The 24,352-nt window shown below is 41.4% G+C and overlaps 1 protein-coding gene across 5 annotated transcripts in view; it reads right to left on the minus strand.

Moving 5' to 3' along the window:
- The window catches only part of kif21a (kinesin family member 21A), a 116,532-nt gene that overhangs the window by 23,195 nt on the left and 68,985 nt on the right, over positions 1 to 24,352 (minus strand). For 3 of the 5 annotated variants that reach the window (XM_033039609.1, XM_033039607.1, XM_033039612.1), the window contains 9 exons: positions 21,741 to 21,949; positions 18,392 to 18,539; positions 15,425 to 15,616; positions 13,157 to 13,258; positions 10,632 to 10,797; positions 7,419 to 7,439; positions 3,255 to 3,312; positions 2,058 to 2,112; positions 172 to 401 (listed from right to left, as the gene is read on the minus strand). In XM_033039609.1, the coding sequence (XP_032895500.1) occupies positions 172 to 401; positions 2,058 to 2,112; positions 3,255 to 3,312; positions 7,419 to 7,439; positions 10,632 to 10,797; positions 13,157 to 13,258; positions 15,425 to 15,616; positions 18,392 to 18,539; positions 21,741 to 21,949 (1,181 nt within the window). The remainder of the gene's footprint in view (positions 1 to 171; positions 402 to 2,057; positions 2,113 to 3,254; positions 3,313 to 7,418; positions 7,440 to 10,631; positions 10,798 to 13,156; positions 13,259 to 15,424; positions 15,617 to 18,391; positions 18,540 to 21,740; positions 21,950 to 24,352) is intronic. The other 2 variants (XM_033039611.1, XM_033039608.1) reach the window with 1 other exon arrangement.

The raw sequence follows: 24,352 nt of genomic DNA on the forward strand, positions 1-24,352 counted from the left end.
AAGCTTTCGTGAATCAAGGATTTTTTTAAAGTGTGGGGTGCATGCAATTATGTTGAACATAGAATACATTGTTTTAATAACAATTAAAGAAAAGGACAGGAATGCCATAGTAGACCGATGCAGCATCATGCAACATGCTTGAGTAATTAGTGAACATCAGGCAGAACTTACATGCTACTGCCAAGTCTAAGGGGCAAGCCAGATGGTGATGGTATGATCTCTTTTTCCCTAGCTGAAGCAGCATCAGCCTGCAAAGTCCCAACGTCCTTCTCAATTTCTTGCACCTCTGCGACAGGCATTAATGGCACAGGCAGAGCAAGATCTCCTGTAACTATGTCTGAGGCAGAATCACTACTGTCAGCATAAAGCAATTCCATTTGCGTAGCTGTCCTCCTTCGTGCCTGTACAATAATGTGCAGAAACATTTACATTTCAATGCATTATTAAAGGTCAAGTTTCAGCAGAATACAATTAAATTGATTGTAAATGGTCATTTCACCTAACCACAATAAATCTATATAATTAAAAGTCTCATCTTGACCACTTCCTGTCTGCGCTGTATACTGATTTTAGAAAAAACGCTACCCTGTATCGCTGTGATTTTTGGCCATCTTACGCAGTCCTTCCACAGACAGAATTTTCCCATCGATGAAAAGTAAAAAAGTTATGAGTGTTTAAAAAACCTTGAGATCAGCTGATTGGTCCTCTCGCCTGTCAATCACCACGATGAAGGTAACGCCCCTTTCGGGGTGGGGGGTGGGGGTGGGGGCAGAACTATAAAACCCCGGATGCCTGGACGTGTCAGTCACTCTACAAGATCACGAGGGAGAGGCCACGACTGTCATTCTAAGCTGTGAATCAACTGAACTTTGAGTCTGCAATGTACTTGCAATAAGTGATTTGTTAGCTCTTAATGACAATGCCATGAGTTGCTTGACCTGCTGCTCTGCCTGTGCTTGAAAGTGCAAGGCTTAATTGGAAATTAAAAGAAATGACAATGCCATGAGTTGTTTGGCCTGCTGCCCTGCCTGTGCTTGAAACTGCAATGCTTTATTAGGTTGACTGTGTTTGGAAGGAATAAATGCTTTATTAGGTCCGACTGTGCTTGGAAGGAATAACTGCTTTATTAGGTCCAACTGTGTTTGGAAGGAATAAATGCTTTATTAGGTCCGACTGTGTTTAATCCAAAAGTCCCGCTCATTTCGTGACTTCCGCATAGTGGACAGGCCGCGCTGATTGCGTAATTTCTGGTGAGTGCAGAGGTCGCGCTGATTGTGTAATTTCTGGTAAGTGCAGACGTCACACTGATTGCGGAAGTGTTGCGGACTGCTGAAGCCCCACAGTGGAGAAGCCGCGCTCAGCCGTGTGAGTAGATACAAGCAAGTTTACTTTCATATATATGGTGTGCGAGTCAGTGTGTGTGTGTGTGTGTGTGTGTGTGTGTGTGTGCGCGCGAGTGTGTGTGTATGTGTGTGCGCGAGTGCGTGTGTATGTGTGTGAGTGCGTGTGAGGGTATGTGCGTGTGAGTGCATGTGCGTGTGAGTGTATGTACGTGTGTGTGAGTGTATGTGCGTGTGAGTGTATGTACGTGCGTGTGAGTGTATGTACGTGCGTGTGAGTGTGTGCGTGTGAGTGTGTGTGTACTGGAATTGGTGGAGAGATGGAATATTGCGTTAGGCGACCAGCCCTCCCGTGTGAAGCTGGGACCAAACGGGTCCCACTTAGTCTAGTAACTATTAGATTTAATCTAAGCATGTTACATTCAACCAACTTGGCAGTATGGATTCAATTCATCACTGGTCAGACACGCTTGCATTAACGTCAAGGAGCAATTTATGAAGCAACAACTGACTTTACTTCAAATACTAATTATTATACAGCTGTACATGAACCTGAAAGGTAATATTGCTGATAATATTCTGGGTCTTTAAAAAACTGTTGTTTAGGTGGTTTCTCCAGTCAGCAGTTGCATCCCAATGACCTCTTTCTAATGATTCATACTGGGCACCAGTGGCATTCTCACTAGTCAAGCTGGAAAGTAAAAAAGGGGCAAATACCTTATCCTTTGGTTTGATGTCACCTGCTACTCTCATAAGGTCAGAAGTCAGTGAGCTGAGGAAATAAAAAGGTAGAAGCACTAAGATACGAATAAATATTATTAGATTATGATTTTAATTAAGTTGTTCAAATTTTGCATTTAACTCATTCTGACTATTAATTTAATGGTAATCATTTGTTAATTTAATAGGAATTTAACGTCGAATTAAATTACCATTGCAGACTACTACTATTTAAGTGAACAGTACAAATTCAAATCTCCTTTTTCTAACCAAGAGTTATACAAATCCAGAATAAGATTACATTACATAAAAATTATAAACAAGGAAAGCGAACCGATGGATTTGGTAAATTTGGTAAATTGAAGGGATTACTGTTTGAATTTGTATCAATGCTAAATGCAAATCAATATATTGACCAGAACAATGGGTCATCAATCAAGAAATAAAGCAAATATCAAAAAAAGCAAGGCCAATAAAATGAAATTGATGCATTTCAGGGCATTAGGAAAGTGGAAAAATAAGCAATAGTAGTGGTAAAACAGTTTAAAAATAAAATCAGGATAGTTGAGAATATGTAAGATTCCTAAGTTAATAATACCCTAATGATAATGCAAATGTCAATAATGGATTATGCATGCTGTTAGGACGTAGTTTGTACATTCTTTTGTGATTGTGTGAGTTTTCCCTGGGTGCTCTGGTTTACTCCCACACTCCAGACGTACAGGATTATAGGTTATTGGCTTCAGTAAAATTGTAAATTGTCCCCAGTGTGTAGTAATGTGAGTGTATGGGGTGATCGCTGGTCGGTACGGACTTGGAGGGTCAAAGGGCCTGTTTCTGCGCTGTATCTCTAAAGTCTAAAATAAAGTCAATCAAATTGGCCATCAAAAGTCACAAAATGTTATCAGATTTCCAATGATATAATTTCACGAGCTATCAAATTTGCTCTAAAAATTAGTCAGCAATGGAAGCAATTTATGTCTTCAAATTATTTTATATCCTCAAAGCTATACTTATGTTAAATTTATTCAGCTTTGATGTTAAAACATCTGCATTCATTCATTGTTCACCCAAATACATACACAAATGATCCTATAAAAATAATCTATAAGATCTCTATTTTTAACAAATAGAGTTTAACAGCTATATTAATAAATTTGCAATATGTTTTAATACATATGCTTTTAATCTTACCTGCCTTCTGTTCCAGGACTAGTTACATTTTCTTCTTCACTACTTTCAGCTCCTTCTTCTATAAATTTGTTAGAGAATAGAAATTTACATTGTTTATATAATTTCCCCCTTCAAATTGCAGTGAAATTATACAATTATTCATAGAAATTTCAAAATGCTTACAAACAAAATATTTATAGTTAAAATAACGTTGCATTTCTTAACAGTTGTGCAGAAGATTAAAGTTACCTTGAAGGTATTTCGACAGTAATCTAGGTGAGAGAACATCAAGGCATGAGAGTAATAAGCAAAACATACACTGATCTACAGTTCAGTGATGATACTGCTATACATTAGGCACAATCAGGCCAAGTACAAGAGTACAAGTTAGCACATCAATGAGTCCGTCACAAGTGTCGCCACGATTAGGCACCATCCTGTCGTGGCCTGTTCATCTCACTTCACGTGATGTTGAGAAGCAATTGAATTAAAAAGTAGACCATGGGCCTTGATGATATTATGGCTGGTGTTCCGGAACCAGCCCCATCTATAGCCAGGCTGTTCCAGGGCAGCTGGTGATGTGGAAAAGAGTCCGGGTATATCCTGTTACAAAAACCCAATCAGGGCAATCATTAGACCATCAGCAATGGATATGGATGGGGAGCTACATAATAGCATCAACTCACCGAAAATCGACAGGGACTGTCTACGCAAGGTTAAGTAATGATATTTTAAATCAGATATGTTCATTACTCTGCGTGCTACACTGATTCTGACTAAATACTGTAGAAGTACAATTTTCCAAATTTGTTCCATGTACCTAACACCCTTGTGAAAAATAAGTTGCCCCTCAGTTTCCTATTTAAATCTCCTTATCCCCCCCCTCACCTTATACTTCTGTCATCTGGTTCTTCATGACTCTACTCTAGTGCATTTAACCTATCTATTCATCTCAGCATCCTATAAACCTCTAAATGGTCACCCCTCATCCGCCTGCTCTCCAAGGAATAAAATCCTAGCCTGCTCAACTCTCCCTGTAGCTCAGGCCCTCGGGGGCTAGGAACATCCTCGTAAATCTTCTGAGCACCCTTTCCAGCTTAACAACATCTTTCCAATAAGAAGGGTGACCAAAACTGAACACAATACTCTAAATGTGGCCTCACCAATGCCTTGCACAATTGTAACATGACTTCCCAAGTACTATACTCAATACTCCGGTTGGTGAAGACCAATGTGCTGAAAGCCTTCTTGATCACCCTTTAGATTAGATTTCCTTTATTGTCATTCAGACCTTTCGGTCTGAACGAAATGCTGTTGCCTGCAGCCATACATGTAATAATAACAACACACAATAAACACAAATTAACATCCACCACAGTGAGTTCACCAAACACCTCCTCACTGTGATGGAGGCAAAAGTCTTAGAGTTACTGTCTCTTCCCTCCTCTTCTCCCTCTGCGCCGAGGCGATACCCCACCGGGCGATGGTATCAGTCCCGCGGTTCAAGCTCCGCGGCCCGAGGGTGGTCGAAGCTGCCGCCCTCCAGTCCAGCGGACGCAGCTGTTGCAACGGGAGCTCCGGAAAACAGGCACCAGCATGTGACCTGCGAGCTCCCGACATTGTCATCCACTGACTCGCGGCCGAGCCCCGGATCTAGGTCACCGCCGCCAGAACGCCGCCTCAGCCACTGGAGCACCGTCTCCACCCCGCACCGGGCCGCCCACACGGCAGCGTCTCAGCCCCGCACCGGGCTGCCCCCACGGGAGCGCCTTCCAGCCGGGAGCCGGTCCGCCCTCACCGGAGCGCCTTCCAGCCGGTAGCCAGGCCACCCACACGGCAGCGTCTCAGCCCCGCACCGGGCTGCCCCCACGGGAGCGCCTTCCAGCCGGGACCCAGGCCGCTCACACGGGAGCGCCTTCCAGCCGGTAGCCGTGCCGTCTCAGCCCCGCACCGTCCGCCCTCACCGGAGCGCCGAGTCGTGCCGCTGCCCGGACGTCGCCACAGCTCGAAGACGGCCAGCCTCGCATTGGTGAGTCCTGGCCGGCTCTACCTCCGGACCCTCGAGGTCGGTCGCAGGTTGGAGGCCGCCAGCTCCGCCATTAGGCCTCAGCGCAGACGGGGGAAGAGAAGGGGATACGACAAAAAAGTCGCATTCCCCCGAAGGGAGAGACAGAAAGCCCTGTGACGCCACTTTCAAGAAACTATGAAGCTGCATTCCAAGATCCCTCTGCCCTACAATACTCACCAGGACCCAGCCATTCACTGTGCAGGCCCTGCCTTGGTTAGACTTCTCAAAATGCAACATCCCGCACTTCTCTGTATGAAACTCCATCAACCATTCCTCAGCCCACCTGCACAATTTTGACAACCATCTTTCAAACTTATTAATCAAGCCATGTACGTTCTAATGCAAATCATTGATATAGACGACAAAAAGCAATGGACAGCACCGAACCTCGGGGCACACTAGTCACAGGCCTCCAGTCTGAAAAACAACCTTCTGCCATCACCTCTGCTGCCTTCCATGAAGCCAATTTTCCATAGATTCTGACAAAGATAAATTGCAAAGCTTTAAGAAGACAGAATGGGACAGGGATAGGTAGAGTGCTTAAAATGTTTAAAATCCTCTTCATGCATTATAATAATTCTGTGCTTTAAAGAAGGTTGAAACTGAGCACGCGCAGCTGACACTCACTGCAGTTTCCTTTAGTCATATTCTGTTCTCTGTTGTCAATCATAAAACAATAAAATAAGGTCGAAAGGGGAACAGGACATTTGCTTATCTGTAATGGTGTGGAATTGAGCTGTGTTCACTCTGGTGTGTCTTTCGGAGGTGCGCGATGTATATTTGTTATGAGACCATTTGGAAGAAGGAAAACCTCTAAAGTTCTTGCTATGGTAAACAGAACATCAAAAGGAAAGTATGTATATAAGGAGCAGATGAATCTGAGCAATCTCCTAAGATTGCTCCCAGTGATCACTGTATTTGGTGCTTTTGAATAAAGTCTTGATTGTCTTTCCCGATATTTGTGTTGTGTTTTAAAGTTTTCTTTAACAACACTGCTAGCTCTCTTTGGATCCCATGCAATCTAACCTTCCAGAGCAGCCTACCGTGCAGAACCCCATCAAATGCTTTGTTGAAATCCATACATACAACATCTACAGCTCTACCCTTATCAACCTTTTTGGTCACATCTTCAAAAAGACTCATGAGACAAGATCGTGAGACAAGGTTTCCCATTTACAAAACTGTGCTATGTTGAAGGTGCATGTCATTTCATGAATATCCTGACAAAACTCACATAAAAGGTAATCTTATTGATATTAGAAAAGTAAATATTATTTGGTTTCCTCAATAAACCACACGCTAAGATGATCTGGTACACTGGATAGAAGTTCCAGTCAAGAATTATTTTGAACAGATTTTTAGTTGACTCAAGATTACAATGCATTTTAAATATACAGCAACCTTGCTAATCAAATTTTGACATTAAATATGCTACATATCAGTTCTACCAATATACCATGTGTGACGGCAGTTTGTTTTCTGTCCCAAGTCAAATCTATATAAATGCCTATTCAGAAGATTAATAAAGTATTCTCTGTGATCAAAACCACGTCAGTGAGTTAATGTTGAACTTAAATCTTCTGCAGATCGCTGCAATGCACAGAAGCCAGATTGTTTCTTAGTTTTGGAAATCTCTTTCCAAATTGAGAAATGTTTATGAAAATCGTTAATTTTAATATTAAAAACATTTGATATTGACCACAATTTCCAGTTTATACACTTTTTTGTTTGATTAGTACAGAGTACTTTCAACATTATACATTTATATCAGCTGTACATTCACAATAAATTTTAAAATCAGACTTATAAGTTAAATAAAAATGAACAGGTGGAAAGAATCCAAGGCGAGAGTATGTTTAATATTTAGTGTGGATGGAGCCAACATTGTGCCACATCGGTCAGTTGTTAACTTCTGGAGCACGTATATCAAGGATTCAATGGTTCACATGAAAGGTGGTAATGAGTCTGGAAAAATGATGATCTGCATTCATATCCCATTAAATGTTGCATGCAGACTTTGAACATTAACGATGTTATGATAGATGCAGCATTGTTAGCAGACAAGCAAATTTAGTAAAACATGCAGTTACACAACACAGTTGCCACAATTAACTTACCCATAGGTATGCTATCTAGTTCTGTGTAAATAATAGCAACCGGGAAAAGAAAAGCAACAAAGCAATCAAAAGGAATCCACTATATAAGAATAATATCCTAGTGACATGAACCAGTGCTGAAATAAAAATTTCATCCAATTTACATTCTGTTATGACAGATATGCTACTGCTGAAAATATCGTGTGTCCATAAATAACTTTAATTCTTTATTATGTAGCGTTATAATACATTTATTCCTGTAATTTTATTTTGGTGCAGTAAAGCATTCATATTCAGACCTTGAGATATATAAACATCGTACCATAATGGAAAGAGTACTGAAGCTCTATCCAACATAATCATTAAGGATTTAAAGAAAACTTTGCAATCGCAAAGTAACAATTTAAGCTCCACATTGTAAGAAAAACAGATCCACTACGTAAAAGCTGTAATGTGTAGAGAAAACGGTAGAATAACTAAAAGCAAACTAGGCTTGCTGGAAATCGGAAGTAGAAAAACTGCTGAAAATACTCAACGGGCCAAGTAAACATTTTGGACAGAACAATTTAATGACCAGGATTTTCGGGAGAAACTCTGAGAGTCCCAAAGGGAACAATCAGCATTTAGCAAGATCGCAGATGACACTAACATAGGTGGTATCATATTATACTTGGAGAATTACAGCGGGATCTTAATCAGCTGGCCAAGTGGGCTAAAAAAACTGGCTAATGGAGTTTAATTCAGTAAGTGTGAGGTGTTGCATTTTACATAGACAATAGGTGCAAGAGTAGGCCATTCGGCCCTTTGAGCCAGCACAGTCAAACCAGGGTAGGACCTTCACAGTGAGTGGTAGGGCCCAGGAAAGTGGTGCAGAGCAGAAGCATCTTGAGGTACAAGTACATGGTTCCATGAAAGTGGCATCGCAGGTAGACAGGGTGGTGAAGGTGACCCGCTTGTCAGAAAGCTTAGCACTTCTTTGTATATGTGGAACTCCACGGGGTCTCTATTGCTGTCCTTTTAATTGCACTCTAAAGTTATTGGGCTCCTCTTGGAGTCCTGGCTGTTAAACTGGGAAATATCGGTTATAATGGAGAGGAATAGATTGGGAGGGGTGCAATAGGACATTACAGATAATTTATATTGGTTTTGTATTCAAAACAATAAGATTTTTCAGTTGTTAAATATTTCAATTTAAAAAAACAATTAAAGTTTTGGTTTTACAGTTTTTGAACATTTACTTGTAAATATTCAAATCAGTTATGTCAGTTTGTGAGTCTGGGTTTATGGCTTATCCAGTTGTGAAAACATTGTTGATGGAACTTTGTCCAGATGTGTTGAATACTTCCAGCATTTTTCATGGATACATTAAGATAATTTTGTAATAGCTCATACTGGAACAAGTAAACAATTCACAATTTAACACTTCATTCATCGATTCTTGGTAAAAAAAGACCAAAACAATTTTACTGTGACTTTAAACTGCATTTATATTTACCCGAACCAGATGCGTTTGGAAAAAAAAATCTATAGTCGAGATAGGTTTAAGCATCAATACTGCAGTTTTATTTCCAGATTACTCTAATGATTAATTTGGCCATTGCTACAAATTAAACCTATGCTCAATGATATGACCGTCAACATTTGCATGGATAAACAATGCACTGTTACAGTTTACAGTTTACTAATCAACATCCAGAAAACAAAAACAGATGAACAGGTTGAATTAGTTCAAATTAAAACAAATTAAAATGCTTCTCTAAATTTACTTCCTAGCCCCAGGCTTTGTCTGCTACTTTCAGCAATGTTACAGATTATAATCTTACCATACAAATGGTAACAACAAAGATGTTGGTCCATTTTCCCCAAACATAACCAAGAAATACATCCAGCAATCTTGATTGATTGCAATCAGCAAACTGGAGAACCCAATGGCATTGCCATTGCAAAAGTCCATTTTAAAGAAAGTTTGTAAAATAAAAAAATTATTATTATTTGAACTAATTGTTCACGTTATCTCCATAAATCATTTTACAACCCAGGGATTCTCTTTACTTCTTAAACAAATGAACAACAATGGCCACTCTCCAGGTTTCCAGGACCTCGCCTGTGGCTAAGGAAGAAACTAAGATCCTTGCCAAGACCCCTGTAATTACCCCTCTTGCCTCCCTCAATAACCTGGGATAGATCCCCTCAGGCCCTGAGGAAATCCAGCTTAAAAGCCTTAGCGCCACCTCCTTCTAGATCGAAACAAATTCCAGTAGTTTCCTCCCCATGGAATTCCTGTAATAAATGACGAATCTATATCCCTTGACATCTGCAAAGAATCTGCTTATTAAGGTAAGCGATGAAACTCCTAAAATGACCCATTTGTAATAAATCTGGACAAATAGTCCAAGATCCCAGATTGGAAAACTCAATATTGAAGACGGGAGGAATCCATCACACCAGGAAATGGGAAACGTGTATGTCAGAGACTGCTACTCCTTTTGGGGAAAATTTCCTGGAGGTCAGGAGCAAAATCCAGGCCATTCCTTCCTTTCACCCAGAGAGTTGCGAATCTGTGGAATTCTCTGCCACAAAAGGCAGTGGAGGCCAATTCACTTGTATGTATTCAAGAGAGAGTTAGTATAGCTCTTAGGGCTAACGGAATCAAGGGATATGGGGAGAAAGCAGAAACGGTGTACTGATTTTGGATGATCAGCCATGATCATATTGAATGGCAGTGCTGGCTCGAAGGGCTGAATGGCCTACTCCTGCACCTATTTTCTGTGTTTCTTTTCTAGTGGCCTCAATCTGACTCAATTAAGCTCAAACTTCCTGGTTGAAAGCCATTAGTTTTAAGGCAACAGCACACTAAAGTGTTTGATTTTAGAAGAAACACGAGAAGGTGCTTTTCCAACATGATCTAAAAGATAAGTATTTTGAACTTAAGTTTTATAGTCAGTGTTACATTAGTCCCGAGGGATGCACGTGAAAATTGTAACAAGATCAACTAGGTTTGATTTATAAATATCTCCAAGGTCAACTTGTTGAACACATGGTTTCTGCCAAGGACAACTATTGAACACATTTAACCCCCCCCCCCCCCCCCCCCCACACACACACACACAAGAATACAAGATGTCATCCCAAACATATTAATTCAAAATACCAGCAAATGTGCAATTAAATCTTAATTTAATCGTGCAGTGAAAATATACATGCAATATGCAACTATGAGCACAAACTATTTACCTTGCAAAGCATTTCCAAGCAAAGCTTCAAGTTCTGGATTAAATTCCGCTTTCTCTTTCAACATGTGGAATAGCAGTTGATTTTGAGTCGAACTGTTAATTTCTATTTGCTTTACTTTTCCTTCAAGAACTTTAATTTGAGATTCCTTCTGTGCAGCTTGGAGACCCTTAAACCAGACAAAATATATTTTATTTTCCCTGTTCCTTCATGCAGTTAAAGCAATAAACTCTTCAAATCATAGGATATACTTTTCCTCCATCTCTAGAAGATGGTAAATGTATTCTAAATCTTACTCTCTCCTTGATGAAAGAATGTACGGAATCATTAATGGCAATATTAAAATTTACTTTTAACTGCCCTAAAAACATACCACTTTAATTATAAGAATTAGAGCTAGCGTCAATTTAACAATCTAGAACAGAACAGCTCCGTCTACAACATCCGCGCCGAACCCGATACCAAATTAAATTAATCTCCTCTACTGTATGTGCACATGATCCATATCCCTGTTCCATGCATATCCATGTGCCTATTCAAAAGCTTCTTAAATGGCATTAATCAGCCTGTCTTCTACACCATCCCTGGCAATGCCTTTCAGGCACCCACCACCTTCTGTGCAAAAAAAACAAAACACAAAAAAAACATGCCCCACATATCTCCTTTAAACTTTGCTATTTTCACCGTTAAGCAGTGCCCTCTAGTATTTGACATTTCCACCCTGAGAAAAAGGTTGTAACTGTCTATCCTATCTCTGCCACTCATAATTTAAAAAAAACATTGATCAGGCCTCCCCTTCAGCCTCTGACGCTCCAGAGAAAACAATCCAAGTTTATCCAATCTCACTGAAGAAGGGTCTCGACCCGAAACGTCACCCATTCTTTCTCTCCAAAGATGCTGCCTCACCCGCTGAGTTACTCTAGCATTTTGTGTCTAGCTTCGATTTTTACCAGCATCTGCAGTTCTTTCCTACACAAGTTTATCCAATCTCACTTTATAGCTAATATCCTCTAATCCAGACAGCACTCTTCTGCAAATTCTCCAGAGCCTCCACATCATTCCTAGTAATCGGGCAACCAGAACTGTCCACCATACTCCAAATGCGGCTTCCAAAGCCCTATAAATGACTTCCTCTTATGCTTAATGCCACGATTCAGGAAGGTAGCATACCATATGCCTTCTCTATTATCTTATTCCACCTAGATTGCCACTTTCAGGGAGCTATAGTTTGGACCCCAAGATCCCTTTGCATATCAACACTGTTAAGGGTCTTTGAATGCAGGGGTATACTTTTCCCTTACATTCCACCTCCCAAAGTGCAGCATCTCACACTTGGCTGGGATTAAACTCCATCTGCCATTTCCCCGCCAACATCTTGAGCAACTATTTATTAAATTATCCCACTTCCAAACTACATACCAAGGAGCTAGATAAACAGAAGGCTGTAATACATAATACAAATAATTTACATTCTCAGACATTGGTGTAACTACATTACTACAAAGGATAGGGACAGTACCAATCATTATATAAATTGATAAGATCAAGGACTGCCAGCATCATCAAAGACCCACACCATCCTGGCCACACTCATCTCTCCACTGCCATCACACTGATCTGATCTGTATTTATGCCTACAATATTCTGTTGTGCTGCAGCAAGCAAGAATTTCATTGTCCTATCTGGGACACATGACAATAAACTCTCTTGACTTGACTTGGACTGTTAACAATTTATAAATGGATGTCATCTAAAATAGAATACTTTATCAGGAGACAGTGGGTTGATGAGAATGGCACATTTGATACAATCTTCCTTGATTTTATTAGTAAGTTTCACAATATCCAACATGGGAGATCAACCAGAAAAAAAATTAAAAACCAAGAAAAAACAGCAAACTTGACTTAATGAAATAAAGCTAAAGGTAATATTTCCTCATCTCAGGAGACTATGGTTGGATGGCTAAATGCAGTGTAGTGCTCTGGGGCTCAGTATCAGGTTTGGCGCTTTATGGCAAACAGCAGTAATTTTGATTTACTTGTTGCAGTCACAACCAAGTATTGTTGCAGTCACAACCAAGTATTTTCCAGACAAGTGCAGCACAACGGCACAGAGGTTGGTGCTGCTGCCGTATAGCTCCAGCTGTTTGATTCTGAACTCAAGTGATATCTGTAAGGAATCTGCACATTCTCCTTGTGACCACATGTGTTTTCCCTGCATGTTCCCACTGCCTCCCACATCCCAAAAGACATGTTGGCAGGTCAAATTAGTTCCTGTGAATTACCAAGTGTCAGAAGATGGCAGGAGAATTGATATGGGTTTATGGAAATGAAAGTGAGGAGAAAAAAATATCATTGGTTGTACAAAACATTACACCTCCAACTTCAAGAATTTGAATACTGAACAATGGATGTGCCTCAAAATATGTAATATGCATTGGTGAATTGTTCCATTTAACGTCTTAATGTTTTTATATTGAGATTGATTGACTAAAGTATTTAATTGGTCCAGGTTTTGATCATGTTTACCTTATTAATAACCATTGTGAGAAAGTGTTCCAACATGTAGCGAGCTTCTGTCAAAGAGCAGGAAGTGATCACTGCTGAAACATCTACTGTTCTTCCTTCCTCCTGCAATTAAAATGAACAAAAACAAAAATGATCAGCATTTGCCATGTTCAGGAGAATGAAGAAAACTACACGGGTTTTGACAAAGCAGCTTCAACCCAAAATATTTACTGTTTTTCTTTCCACAAACGTTGCCCGATCTGCTCAGTTTTTCCAGTATTTATTGTTTTTATTATTATGGTGCACAAACATGTGAGAAAACATACTGAGAACATGGAAAAAGTCAAGGAAAATGATTAAAGTAAATAAGCTGTAGTTACTTGAGAATGTAGTTATTTATTTTTAGACAAACAAAAATTCAGGCTAAATTGCACTAAATACAACAACCCTGGATTATTCATTAATATTAGTAGTCTGGACAACGAATATTAAGTATTGGCATAAAAAGTGGGCAGACAAGTTATAAAAACTATGTTTTTTAAGCTGTAAACTGCTGAAAGAAAACCAAGCTTGTGGTGGATGATAGAGAACAGGGCCCCACTGATTCAATGGAAAAACCTCTGGCTTATCTGTAACAGGTTTGACATCCAGGCAGTGGAAAGAGTAAAGGGGCTGGGATGAAAACAAATATGTATGACATTGACTCCTGGTTTGAAAGGCAGTTGGAGTCATACAGTACGGAGCCAGGCCCCGTTGGCCCAACTTGCCCATGCCAACCATGTCGCCTCACCTAAACTAGTCCCACCTGCCTGCGTTTGGCCTATATCCTTCTAAACATTCCCGATCCATCTCTGTTAAGATATTTGTGAGAATAGAGTCAAGGGGTTTTGATCAAAAAGTCAAGATGAGCACATGTGGAGAAGTAGAGAATAAGGTCATCAAACAAAAAACATAGATAAGTAAACAGTTTTGGAATGGTGACAATTAATGGTGGAAGCTGAACACATGTTCGCTTGGAAAGCTTCTCATATTTGGATATGTGACCAAGGCATATAAATAAGATACAAGGGGAATGTTGCCAGTTGTCCACCTCAACCCACTAGGTGGCATTGATAAAGTGTTCAAGAAGGAACTGCAGATGCTGGAAAATCGAAGGTACACCTGTGTACCCAGGTGGCATTGATAGTTGTGTGCCCAAATTGCACCCATTGGACAAAGGAATATGTGGGAGAGTGTGAAGGTTGGTGGAGAGAAATTGGAGAAGGGACAAATGCTGAACACTTCCATTCTGCATAGGCCAAAACCTTCAGAAAGTGGACTGATATAAATGCACTGCAACGCATCTAGGATTCTCAATCTTGAATTCAATCTGTAACATCTCTCTTAAACCTATTCCATCAGTACTGGGAAGATAGAAAATCACTCATTTTTAGAAACTCTTATGGAACAATACTTTTTGTTTTACAAATTGAGGAATTTATTGCTAAGGTTTTTAGAAGGATGAGAGTGGATCTTATAGTAGAGACATATAAAATAATAATTTTATAATAATCAGTACCCTGTTCCTGCTTTCTCCCCATATCCCTTGATTCCGCTAGCCCTAAGAGCTAATAGGGATTGGACATGCTAGATGCAGAAAATATGTTCCCGATGTTGGGGGGGCGGGGGGGGGGGAGTCCAGAACCAGGCCAGTTTAAGAATAAGGGGTAGGCCATTTAGAACTGAGATGAGGAAAAACTTTTTCACAAAGAGAGTTGTGAATTTGTGGAATTCCCCATCTCAGAAGGCAGTGGAGGCTGATTCACTGGATGCATTCAAAAGAGTTAGATAGAGCTCTTTGGGCTAGCAGAATCAAGGGATATGGGGAGAAAGCAGGAACGGGGTACTCATTGTGATGATCAGCCATGATCACATTGAATGGCGGTGCTGGCTCGAAGGGCCGAATGGCATACGCCTACACCTATTGTCTATGTATCTATGTTTTCAGCAACTCAGCCCTTCTCCAGATGTCACATCCGCTATGGGTCAATTTAGGGCTCATTCTGTGGGCACATGATTTTTACTCTAACACTGGCAAATGGCAGTTATGTGCATGCACTGTGCTGCATCAGGAACTAGCCACAAAGGTGCTGAAGTGATGCAACAAAAGAATCTTCCCCTTTTATCCCCTTATTTAAAATTGTCATATAAAAATGAACTACTTCATTTGGGGAAGCCATTGGGCAATTATTTTTACAGTAGTGTGTTTATTACAAGCTGCAATAAGAAATGATAGCAAAATTGCCTTGCCTTTGCTTCCTCCATCTGCATTATATTGGCTTGGCATTCTGAAATGCTATCGTTAACATAGTCAATATTTGCACAAAGTGATTCTGTTTCTTCATTAATGCTATGGATTGTTTTGTCATCTACACAGTCCTGTACAAATTTATCTCTCCGTCTATTCAGCTTCTCACGCCTTTTCGTCAAATCTTCACGTTGCTGTAATATAAACACAAGGTTGTCAATCAACAACTTTCTCACATACGCCAAAAATAACAGTGCTCTTACTTAATGTTTACTGCATTCATTTGTAAGCATAGGCACAAAAAATAATTGGAAGGATACCTAGTATTACAAGAGAGGTGCACACCTTTCTTCAATTGTAACAAAGTCAAATATTTATGTGAAAAAAACCCAGCAATTACTATTCCACCAATTATCGAGATCTCCAATTAACTAGATCTGGTAAAAGATTAAAAATAACCTATCATGAGAATGGGCATGACAAAAAAAAATGTAAACAAACATATTTGCATGAGAATATGACCATAAATTCAATTTTCCTCTAAAAAAAAAACTTCAGATGACTGCTCACACCAATTACATACCTTCTATGTTTTGCTCAAGATATTCAGCCAATATAAACAAAACTGCTCAAATGGAACAGAACAGTGCAGTACAGATAGAATCATAGTCATCGATACGGAAACAGACCCTTCAGCCCAACTTAGCCATGCCATCCAAGACTAGTCCATCCTACTGGTGTTTGGCCAATACCCCTCTAAACCTTTCCTATCCATGTACCTGTCCAAATGTCTTTGAAATTGTGTTATAGTACCTACCTCAAATACCCCGACAGCTCGTTCACATACACGCACCATTCTCTGTGTGGAAAAAGTTGCCTCTGACTATTAAATCTTTACCCTCTCATCTTAATCCTGTCCACTGGTTCTTGATTCCCCTACTCTGGGTGAAACACTCAAGAGCATTTCCCTGTCTGATCCCATCAAATTCCACTCCATTCATTTTAAGAGAGAGTTAGATGGAGCTCTGGGGGCTAGTGGAGTCAGGGGATATGGGGAGAAGGCAGGCACGGGTTATTGATAGGGGATGATCAGCCATGATCACAATGAATGGCGGTGCTGGCTCGAAGGGCCGAATGGCCTCCTCCTGCACCTATTTTCTATGTTTCTATGTAAACCTATTTTACGTTGGTTTATAGAGATACAGCATGGAAAAAGGTCCTTCAGCACACTGAGCCCATGCAAATCGTTGATCACGTTCACCCTAGTTCTATGTTATCCCACTTTCACCTCCTGAACACCAATTTACCAGGGCAATTTACAGAAGCCAATTAACCTGCACATCTTTGGAATGTGGGAGGAAACCAGAGCACCCAGTCACAGGGAGAACATACAAACTCAGCACAGACAGCAACCGTAGTCAGGATCGAACCCATGCTTCTGGCACTGAGAGGCAGGAATTCTACTGCTGTGCCACTGTGCTGGATCTAATGGATGTACATCCATTTAATAAGAGATGCTTTATTAAATGTTTTACAGAAATCCATGTCGACAACATCCACTGCCCTATGTTCATCAATCATCTTTAGCAACTCCTCAAAGTTTGTTAGACATGATCTGCCGTGGACGAAGCCAAGCTGACTCTTCCTGATTATCCCATTCTCATCGAATTGCGAGCAAATCCTATCCTGATGAGTCCTCTCCAAAAGCAACTATTACCTGCTAAGTTTTGTCCTGCCTTTTCTCTTTCCTGGCTTTCTTTCCCACCCCCTATAATCAATCTGAAGAAGGGTGCCAGCCTGAAACATCACCTATCCATGTTCTCCAGAGATTTTGCTTGACTAGCTGAGTAACTCTGGCACTTTGTGTCCTTTTCCCCTCTCACCGTCACAAGGTTCCCTGGCCAATAATTTCTAGATTTATCACCACTTCCCTTCTTAAACAGAGAAACAATATTGAGGTGGGACAGTGGCGCAGTGGTAGACTTGCTGCCTTACAGCTCCAAAAAACTGGGTTTGATCCTGGCTACGGGTACTGCCTGTATGGAGTTTATACATTCTCCATGTGACCGCGTGGGTTTGCTTCAGGTGTTCCAGCTTAGAGTGTTATAGTTAGTGTGGAAACAGGCCCTTCGGCCCAACTTGCCCACACCAGCCAACACGTCCCAGCTACACTGGTCCCACCTACATTTATACCAAACCAATTAACCTACAAACATGTACGTCTTTGGAGTGTGGGAGGAAACCGAAGATCTCGGAGAAAACCCATGCAGGTATCCTCGTATATTCCAAAGACATGCAGGTTTGTAAGTTAATTAGCTTCAGTAAAGTTGTCCCGAGTGTAAAGGATACAACTAGTGTATGGGTGAGTATTGGTCAGTGAGGAGTAGTAGGGTCGAAGGGTCTGTTTCAAAATTAAACTAAACATTAACTTTCCTCCGGGACCTTGCCTACAGCTAGAAAGTATGCAACGAGCTTTATCAAGGCCCCTACAATCTCCTCTCTTCAATAAACTGGGATAGATCCCATTGGCCCTAGGATTTATTCTCAAGAATCTCAACTCCTTCTTGATCTTCAAATTGTTAATATAATTATTTTAATTGAAATTTCTTCATAATTAAAATGTAAAGAACAGTGAACTTCTTTACTCTGACATCTTGATAAACATTTACAACATGCAAGCATTTACAGTGATCCATCTAAGAATCTTGCGTGAAAACAATAACGATCAATTTACAGTATTTGTTTTTGTGCACATTACCTACCACCTGCACAAAGGAAAAGATGAAAGATTATTTAAATGGAACTGAAATGAAACAGGAATTTTGACATTAAGGATTCATCATGCCACGGATTAGAAGGACAAAGCAATGAACCCATCCAGTTCTTCCAAGACACAATTTCTAATATTCAAGTTCAAGTGGAAAATGAAGCTGGGATAAAAACAATGGGCAAATAAATGTTGCTCTTACTTTGAGAAGTCTATTCATATCGGCTTCCATGTTTGCAATAGTCATTCTCTGCATAATTATTTCAGTAAGTCTACGTTCAAGTGACTGCCATTTCATTCTGGATGTTCTTGATGCATATGTACTTGTAATTTTCCTCTGGAACTTCTTTCTGCAATCGATTAGAATAAATTATTCATTCATCAAAAATGCATGCAATCTAGTTTATGAACTTGTAGAATAAAGTTAATTATCCATTAGAGAAATCTGAATAAAGACAAACCAGTGGTGTATGGAACGGTCACTATACGTAGCTCATTTAATGTTTTCGATGAGATCACATAAGGGTAATGTAAACACCATGTCTGAGGATTTTCAGAGTTTGGGGTAGGGAATAGATTTATGGAGAGAGAGGTGAAGAGTGGAGAAACGGGTGCAGTCAGGAACATTGGTATTTTTGCAGCCAGCAATGTGCTCGAGTGTGTCATAGTCAGAGTCATACAGAATGGAAACCAGCCATTCAGCCCAACTTATCCATGCCGACCAAGATGTTCCTACGAAGCTGGTTCCATTTGCCATGTTTGACCTATAGTGCATTCAGAAAGTATTCAGACCCCTTCACTTTTCCATATTTTGTTATGTTACAGCCTTATTCTAAAATTCTTCTTTTTAAAAAAAATCATCAACCTACACAAAGTACCCCATAATAAAAAAGAGAAAACAGGAGTCTAGAAATTTTTGCAAAGTAATTGAACAGAAATAACTGAAATATCACATTTACATAAGCATTCAGACACTTTACTCAGTACTTTGTTGAGGCACCTTTGGCGGCGATTACAGCCTCAAGTCTTCTTGGGTATGACGCTACAAGCTTGGCACACCTGTATTTGGGTAATTTCTCCCATTCTTCTCTGCAGATCCTCTCAAGCTGTCAGGTTGGATGGGGAGCGTCGATGCACAGCTATTTTCAGGTCCCTCCAGAGATGTTCGATCGGGTTCAGGTCCGGGCTCTGGCTGGGCCACTCAAGGACATTCAGACTTGTCACGAAGCCACTCCTGCATTGTCTTGGCTGTGTGCTTTTGGTCGTTGTCCTGTTGGAAGGTGAACCTCCGCCCCAGTCTGAGGTCCAGAAAGCTCTGGAGCAGGTTTTCATCAAGGGTCTCTCTGTACTTTGCTGCGTTCATCTTTCCCTCGATCCTGACTAGTCTCCTAGTTCCTGCCGCTGAAAAACATCCCCACAGCATGATGATGCCACCACCATGCTTCACCATAGGTATGGTATTGGCCAGGTGATGAGCGGTGCCTGGTTTCCTCCAGACAGGACGCTTGGCATTCAGGCCAAAGAGTTCAATCTTGGTTTCATCACACCAGAGAATCTTGTTTCTCATGCTTATTGGCAAACTTCAAGCTGGCTGTCATGTGCCTTTTACTGAGGAGTGGCTTCCTTCTGGCTACTCTGCCATAAAGGCCTGATTGGTGGAGTGCTGCAGATATAGATGTCCTTCTGGAAGGTTCTCTCATCTCAACAGAGGAACTGTCAGAGTGACCATCAGGTTCTTGGTCACCTCCCTGACCAAGACCCGTTTGGCCGGGCGGCCAGCTCTATGAAGAGTCCTGGTGGTTCCAAAGTTCTTCCATTTAAGAATGACGGAGGCCACTATGCTCTTCAGGACCTGCAATGCTGCAGAAATTGTTTTATACCCTTCCCCAGATCTGTGTCTCGACACAATCTTGTCTCGGAGGTCAACGGCCAATTCCTTCATCTTCATGGCTTGGTTTTTACTCTGACATGCACTGTCAACTGTGGGACCTTTTTAGACTGGTGTGCGCCTTTCCAAATCATGTCCAATCAATTTAATTTACCACTGGTGGACTCCAAACAAGTTGTAGAAACATCAAGGATAATCAATGGAAACAGGATGAACCCAAGCTCAATTTTGAATGTCACAGCAAAGGATCTGAATACTTATGTAAATGTGATATTTCAGTTATTTCTTTTTAATTACTTTGCAAAAATTTCTAAACACCTGTTTTCACTTCTTCATTCTGGGGTATTGTGTGTAGATTGATGATCAAAATAAGAATGTAATCCATTTTAAAATAAGGCTGTAATGTAACAAAATGTGGAAAAAGTGAAGGGATCTGAATACCTTCTGAATGCACTGCATATCCCTCTAAACCATTCCTTTCAATGTACCTGTCCAAATGTCTTTTAAATGTTGTTATTGCACCTACCTCAATTACTTCCTCTGACAGCTCATTCCACATAACCACTGGGGGAAAAGTTGCCCCTCAGGTTCCTACTAAATATTTCCTCTTTAACCTTAAACCCCAGTCCTCTAGTTCACGATTCCCCTAACCTGAAGGCTCAATATTCACTCTTTCTATTCAATTTGTGATTTGATACAATGTCATAAGATGACCCCTCTGCATCCTGCACTCAAAGGAATAAAAGTCCTTGCCTGCCCAACCTCTCCCTTGGTCAGGCCCTCAAGTCCTGGCAACATCCTCATAAATCTTCTGTCCACTCTTGCCAGCTTAATGGCATCTTTCCTGCAGAAGGATGACCAAAAGTAAAAATACCCCAAGTGTGACCCCATCAACGTCTTGCACTACTGTAACACAATGTTCCAATTTGTAAATAAGGTAACAACCAAAGATAGTCAGACTCCAAGCGAGGCAATAGAATTTTAAAGCAATCTTAAAGATAGGGTGGTCAAGAAGGACTTTGGTACATTGGCTGTCATCAGTCAGGGTATTGAGTATTAACTTGGGATATGTAAACCAGGTTTTCAAATGAAAGGATTGAAAACCCAATTTTATAAATTTAATTGATTTAAGAAACATAAACAGACACACGGAAAAGCTATTCCACAAGTGATTATTTATACATTATAATACAAGGAAGAAAACAGAGAAATACCTGTAAAGAAATAAAAATTACATGGCCATGGAGAAAGCCAGGGACTTACTGGAACATTCTTACAAAAACTCTAATAAATACAGTATATTGAAGAAGATCCTCAAATGAAATGAAAATCCATGGTTTTATTCTCAATTACTGACAGATCTATCTCTGGTAGTTATTCAAGTCAATTTGGTAGGTGATGACAATATTACATTACTTAATTTACAGCACAAAGTGTTCCTTTGAGATCCTTCAAGTCATTCGCGGTGCATTATTGGGATCAGTGGTTTATTCTTCAGGTTACTTTAACCAACAATGACCCAACTTATTCAACTCAGAATATCTCTTATCATTTCAGATCATAGTATGGCATTAAATCAGTTTGAGAGCAACAAATAGATACATTAAAAAACAAAATTTGTTCGTTTGGAAATTCTGAAGGATAAAAATATCACCAAAATTACCTGAAGCTCCCATTTGCTGGAGGAGTCGAGGTTCGGGAAGCAACAGCTCTCCCTTTCTGCACACCGCCAAAGTTCAAGGTTCGGTCATGTTCAGATAAACCTGCATGAGATGACGACTCGGAAATAGGATCTGGCAAACTCAGTTTACGACTCACTCGCCCAGCTACTTTATCTGACATAGGTTTAGAAAGTCTTCGAAGGGCTGTAACCTGAAAGGTAACAACATTGCATGCTTTGAGCAAAGTTATACAAGAATGCAAAGTAAACTTTAAACACTTACATTTCAAACTTTTCTCTAAACAAATAGCCAAAATGTTGACCTTCATTTTTTACTAGATAACACTAATCGTCTGGAAATTGACCTATTCTCATGTTGATGAGGCTGCATTTGGAGTAATGTCTTCAGTTTTGGTCATCCTGCTGTAGGATGTCATTAAGAAATTCTGCTGTAGGGTGTCATTAAGATGTCATTGGAAAGAGTGCAGAGAAAATTTGAGGATATTGTCAGGACTTGAGGGGCAAAATTGTAGGGAGAGTTTGGGCAGGCTAGGACTTTATTCCTTTGGGGTAATTTTATAGAAGTGTATAATATCAAGGACGCATACAGAGCTCTCCCCTGCCCATCCCTGGGACAATCCGATCACCTCTCACTGTTTCTACTGCAGACCCCTCATCCGCAAGACCAAACCTGCAATAAGGATGGTCAAAATATGGCCCGAGGACGCAACCCTACAACTCCAGGACTGCTTTGATCGCACCGACTGGGACCTGTTTGCACAACAGGCTACCAGTGGTACAGAGGTAGACTTGGAGGAGTACACATCCACTGTGCTCTCCTACATCAACTGCTGTGTGGAGACTGTCACAGTGGACAAGCAAATAAAGATGTTCCCAAACCGGAAACCCTGGATGAACAAGGAGGTTCAGGATCTACTAAGGGCACGCAACAACGCCTTTAAATCCAGGGACACTTCTGCTTACAGTGCGGCCAGGTCGAACCTGAACAGAGGCATAAAAAAGGCCAAAGTCATCCACAGGCAAAGGGTAGAAGACCACTTCAATACCGCGGACACCAGAAGCATGTGGCAGGGTGTCAGGGACATCACTGACTACAAGAGCAGCCCCGCCTGCCCCCACGGTGATATCACACTGGCCAACGAACTAAACACCTTCTTTGCCCGGTTCGATACTGGCAACACCACCAGGTGTGGAATAACCCCGGCCATAGTGGAGGGACAGGCCTTAACACTGAGCACTCAGGAGGTACAGTGCGCTCTGCGTAGGATCAATCCACGCAAGGCTGCAGGCCCGGATGGTGTACAGGGAAGAGTATTAAAGGACTGTGCTGGACAGCTGACGAGAATCTTCAATCTCTCTCTATCTCTGGCAATGGTCCCCAAGTGCCTGAAAACAGCCACCATAGTGCCGGTGCCGAAAAAGTCCAAAATCACCAACCTCAACGACTACCGGCTGGTTGCCCTGACTCCAATCCCCATGAAGTGCTTCGAAAGGCTGGTCCTCTCCCATATTAAATCCAGCATCCCTGCCTCACTGGACTCCCATCAATTTGCATACAGGGCAAATAGATCGACAGAGGATGCCATCTCTCTGGCCCTTCACACTGTCCTGACTCACCTGGACAGACAGGGCACGTATGTGAGGATGCTCTTCATTGACTATAGCTCTGCATTCAATACGGTCATCCCCACCAAGCTCACCACCAAACTCCACCAGCTAGGCCTCAGCTCACCGATATGCGCTTGGATCCTGAACTTTCTCACGGAGCGACCGCAGGCAGTGAGACTGGGCCCGCACCTGTCCTCCACCATCACCCTGAGCACCGGCACACCACAGGGTTGTGTACTAAGCCCCATGCTCTACTCCCTCTTCACTCACGACTGTGTCCCTGCATTCGACACCAACACCATCGTGAAGTTTGCAGACGACACAACAGTGATTGGGCTGATCACCAACGGTGATGAAACAAACTACAGAGCGGAGGTGCAGAACCTGGCGGACTGGTGCGCCAATAACAACTTGGCACTAAACACCTCCAAGACCAAGGAGCTGATTATTGACTTCAGGAGGTCCCATTCTGGAGAATATGCCCCAATCTCCATTTATGGGGAAAGTGTGGAGAGAGTGTCCAGCTTTAAGTTTCTGGGCACTCACATTTCAGAAGACCTCACATGGTCCACAAACACCGCCGCGCTGGTCAAGAAGGCACAGCAACGACTGTTCTTCCTGAGGACATTAAAAAAGACTGGTCTGCCCCAACAGCTGCTGACAACGTTCTACCGCTGCACCACAGAGAGCATACTAACGTATGGCATCTCTGTGTGGTATCTCAGCTGCACGGAGGCGGAGAGGAGAGCTCTTCAGCGCGTCGTCAACAGAGCGCAGCGGATCATCGGGACAGAGCTACCAGCCTTGGAGGGCATCTACCACACGCGGTGCCTCAGGAAGGCCCTCAGCATCCATAAGGACTCATCACACCCCTGCCACGGTCTGTTTCAACTACTTCCCTCCGGCAGACGTTACAAGGCCTTCTACGCCCGAACCTCCAGACTCAGGAACAGTTTTATCCCAAGAGCTATAGCGGCTCTGAACCG

Source organism: Amblyraja radiata, chromosome 21 (genome assembly GCF_010909765.2).
Source record: "Amblyraja radiata isolate CabotCenter1 chromosome 21, sAmbRad1.1.pri, whole genome shotgun sequence".
Taxonomy (NCBI): Eukaryota; Metazoa; Chordata; class Chondrichthyes; order Rajiformes; family Rajidae; genus Amblyraja; species Amblyraja radiata.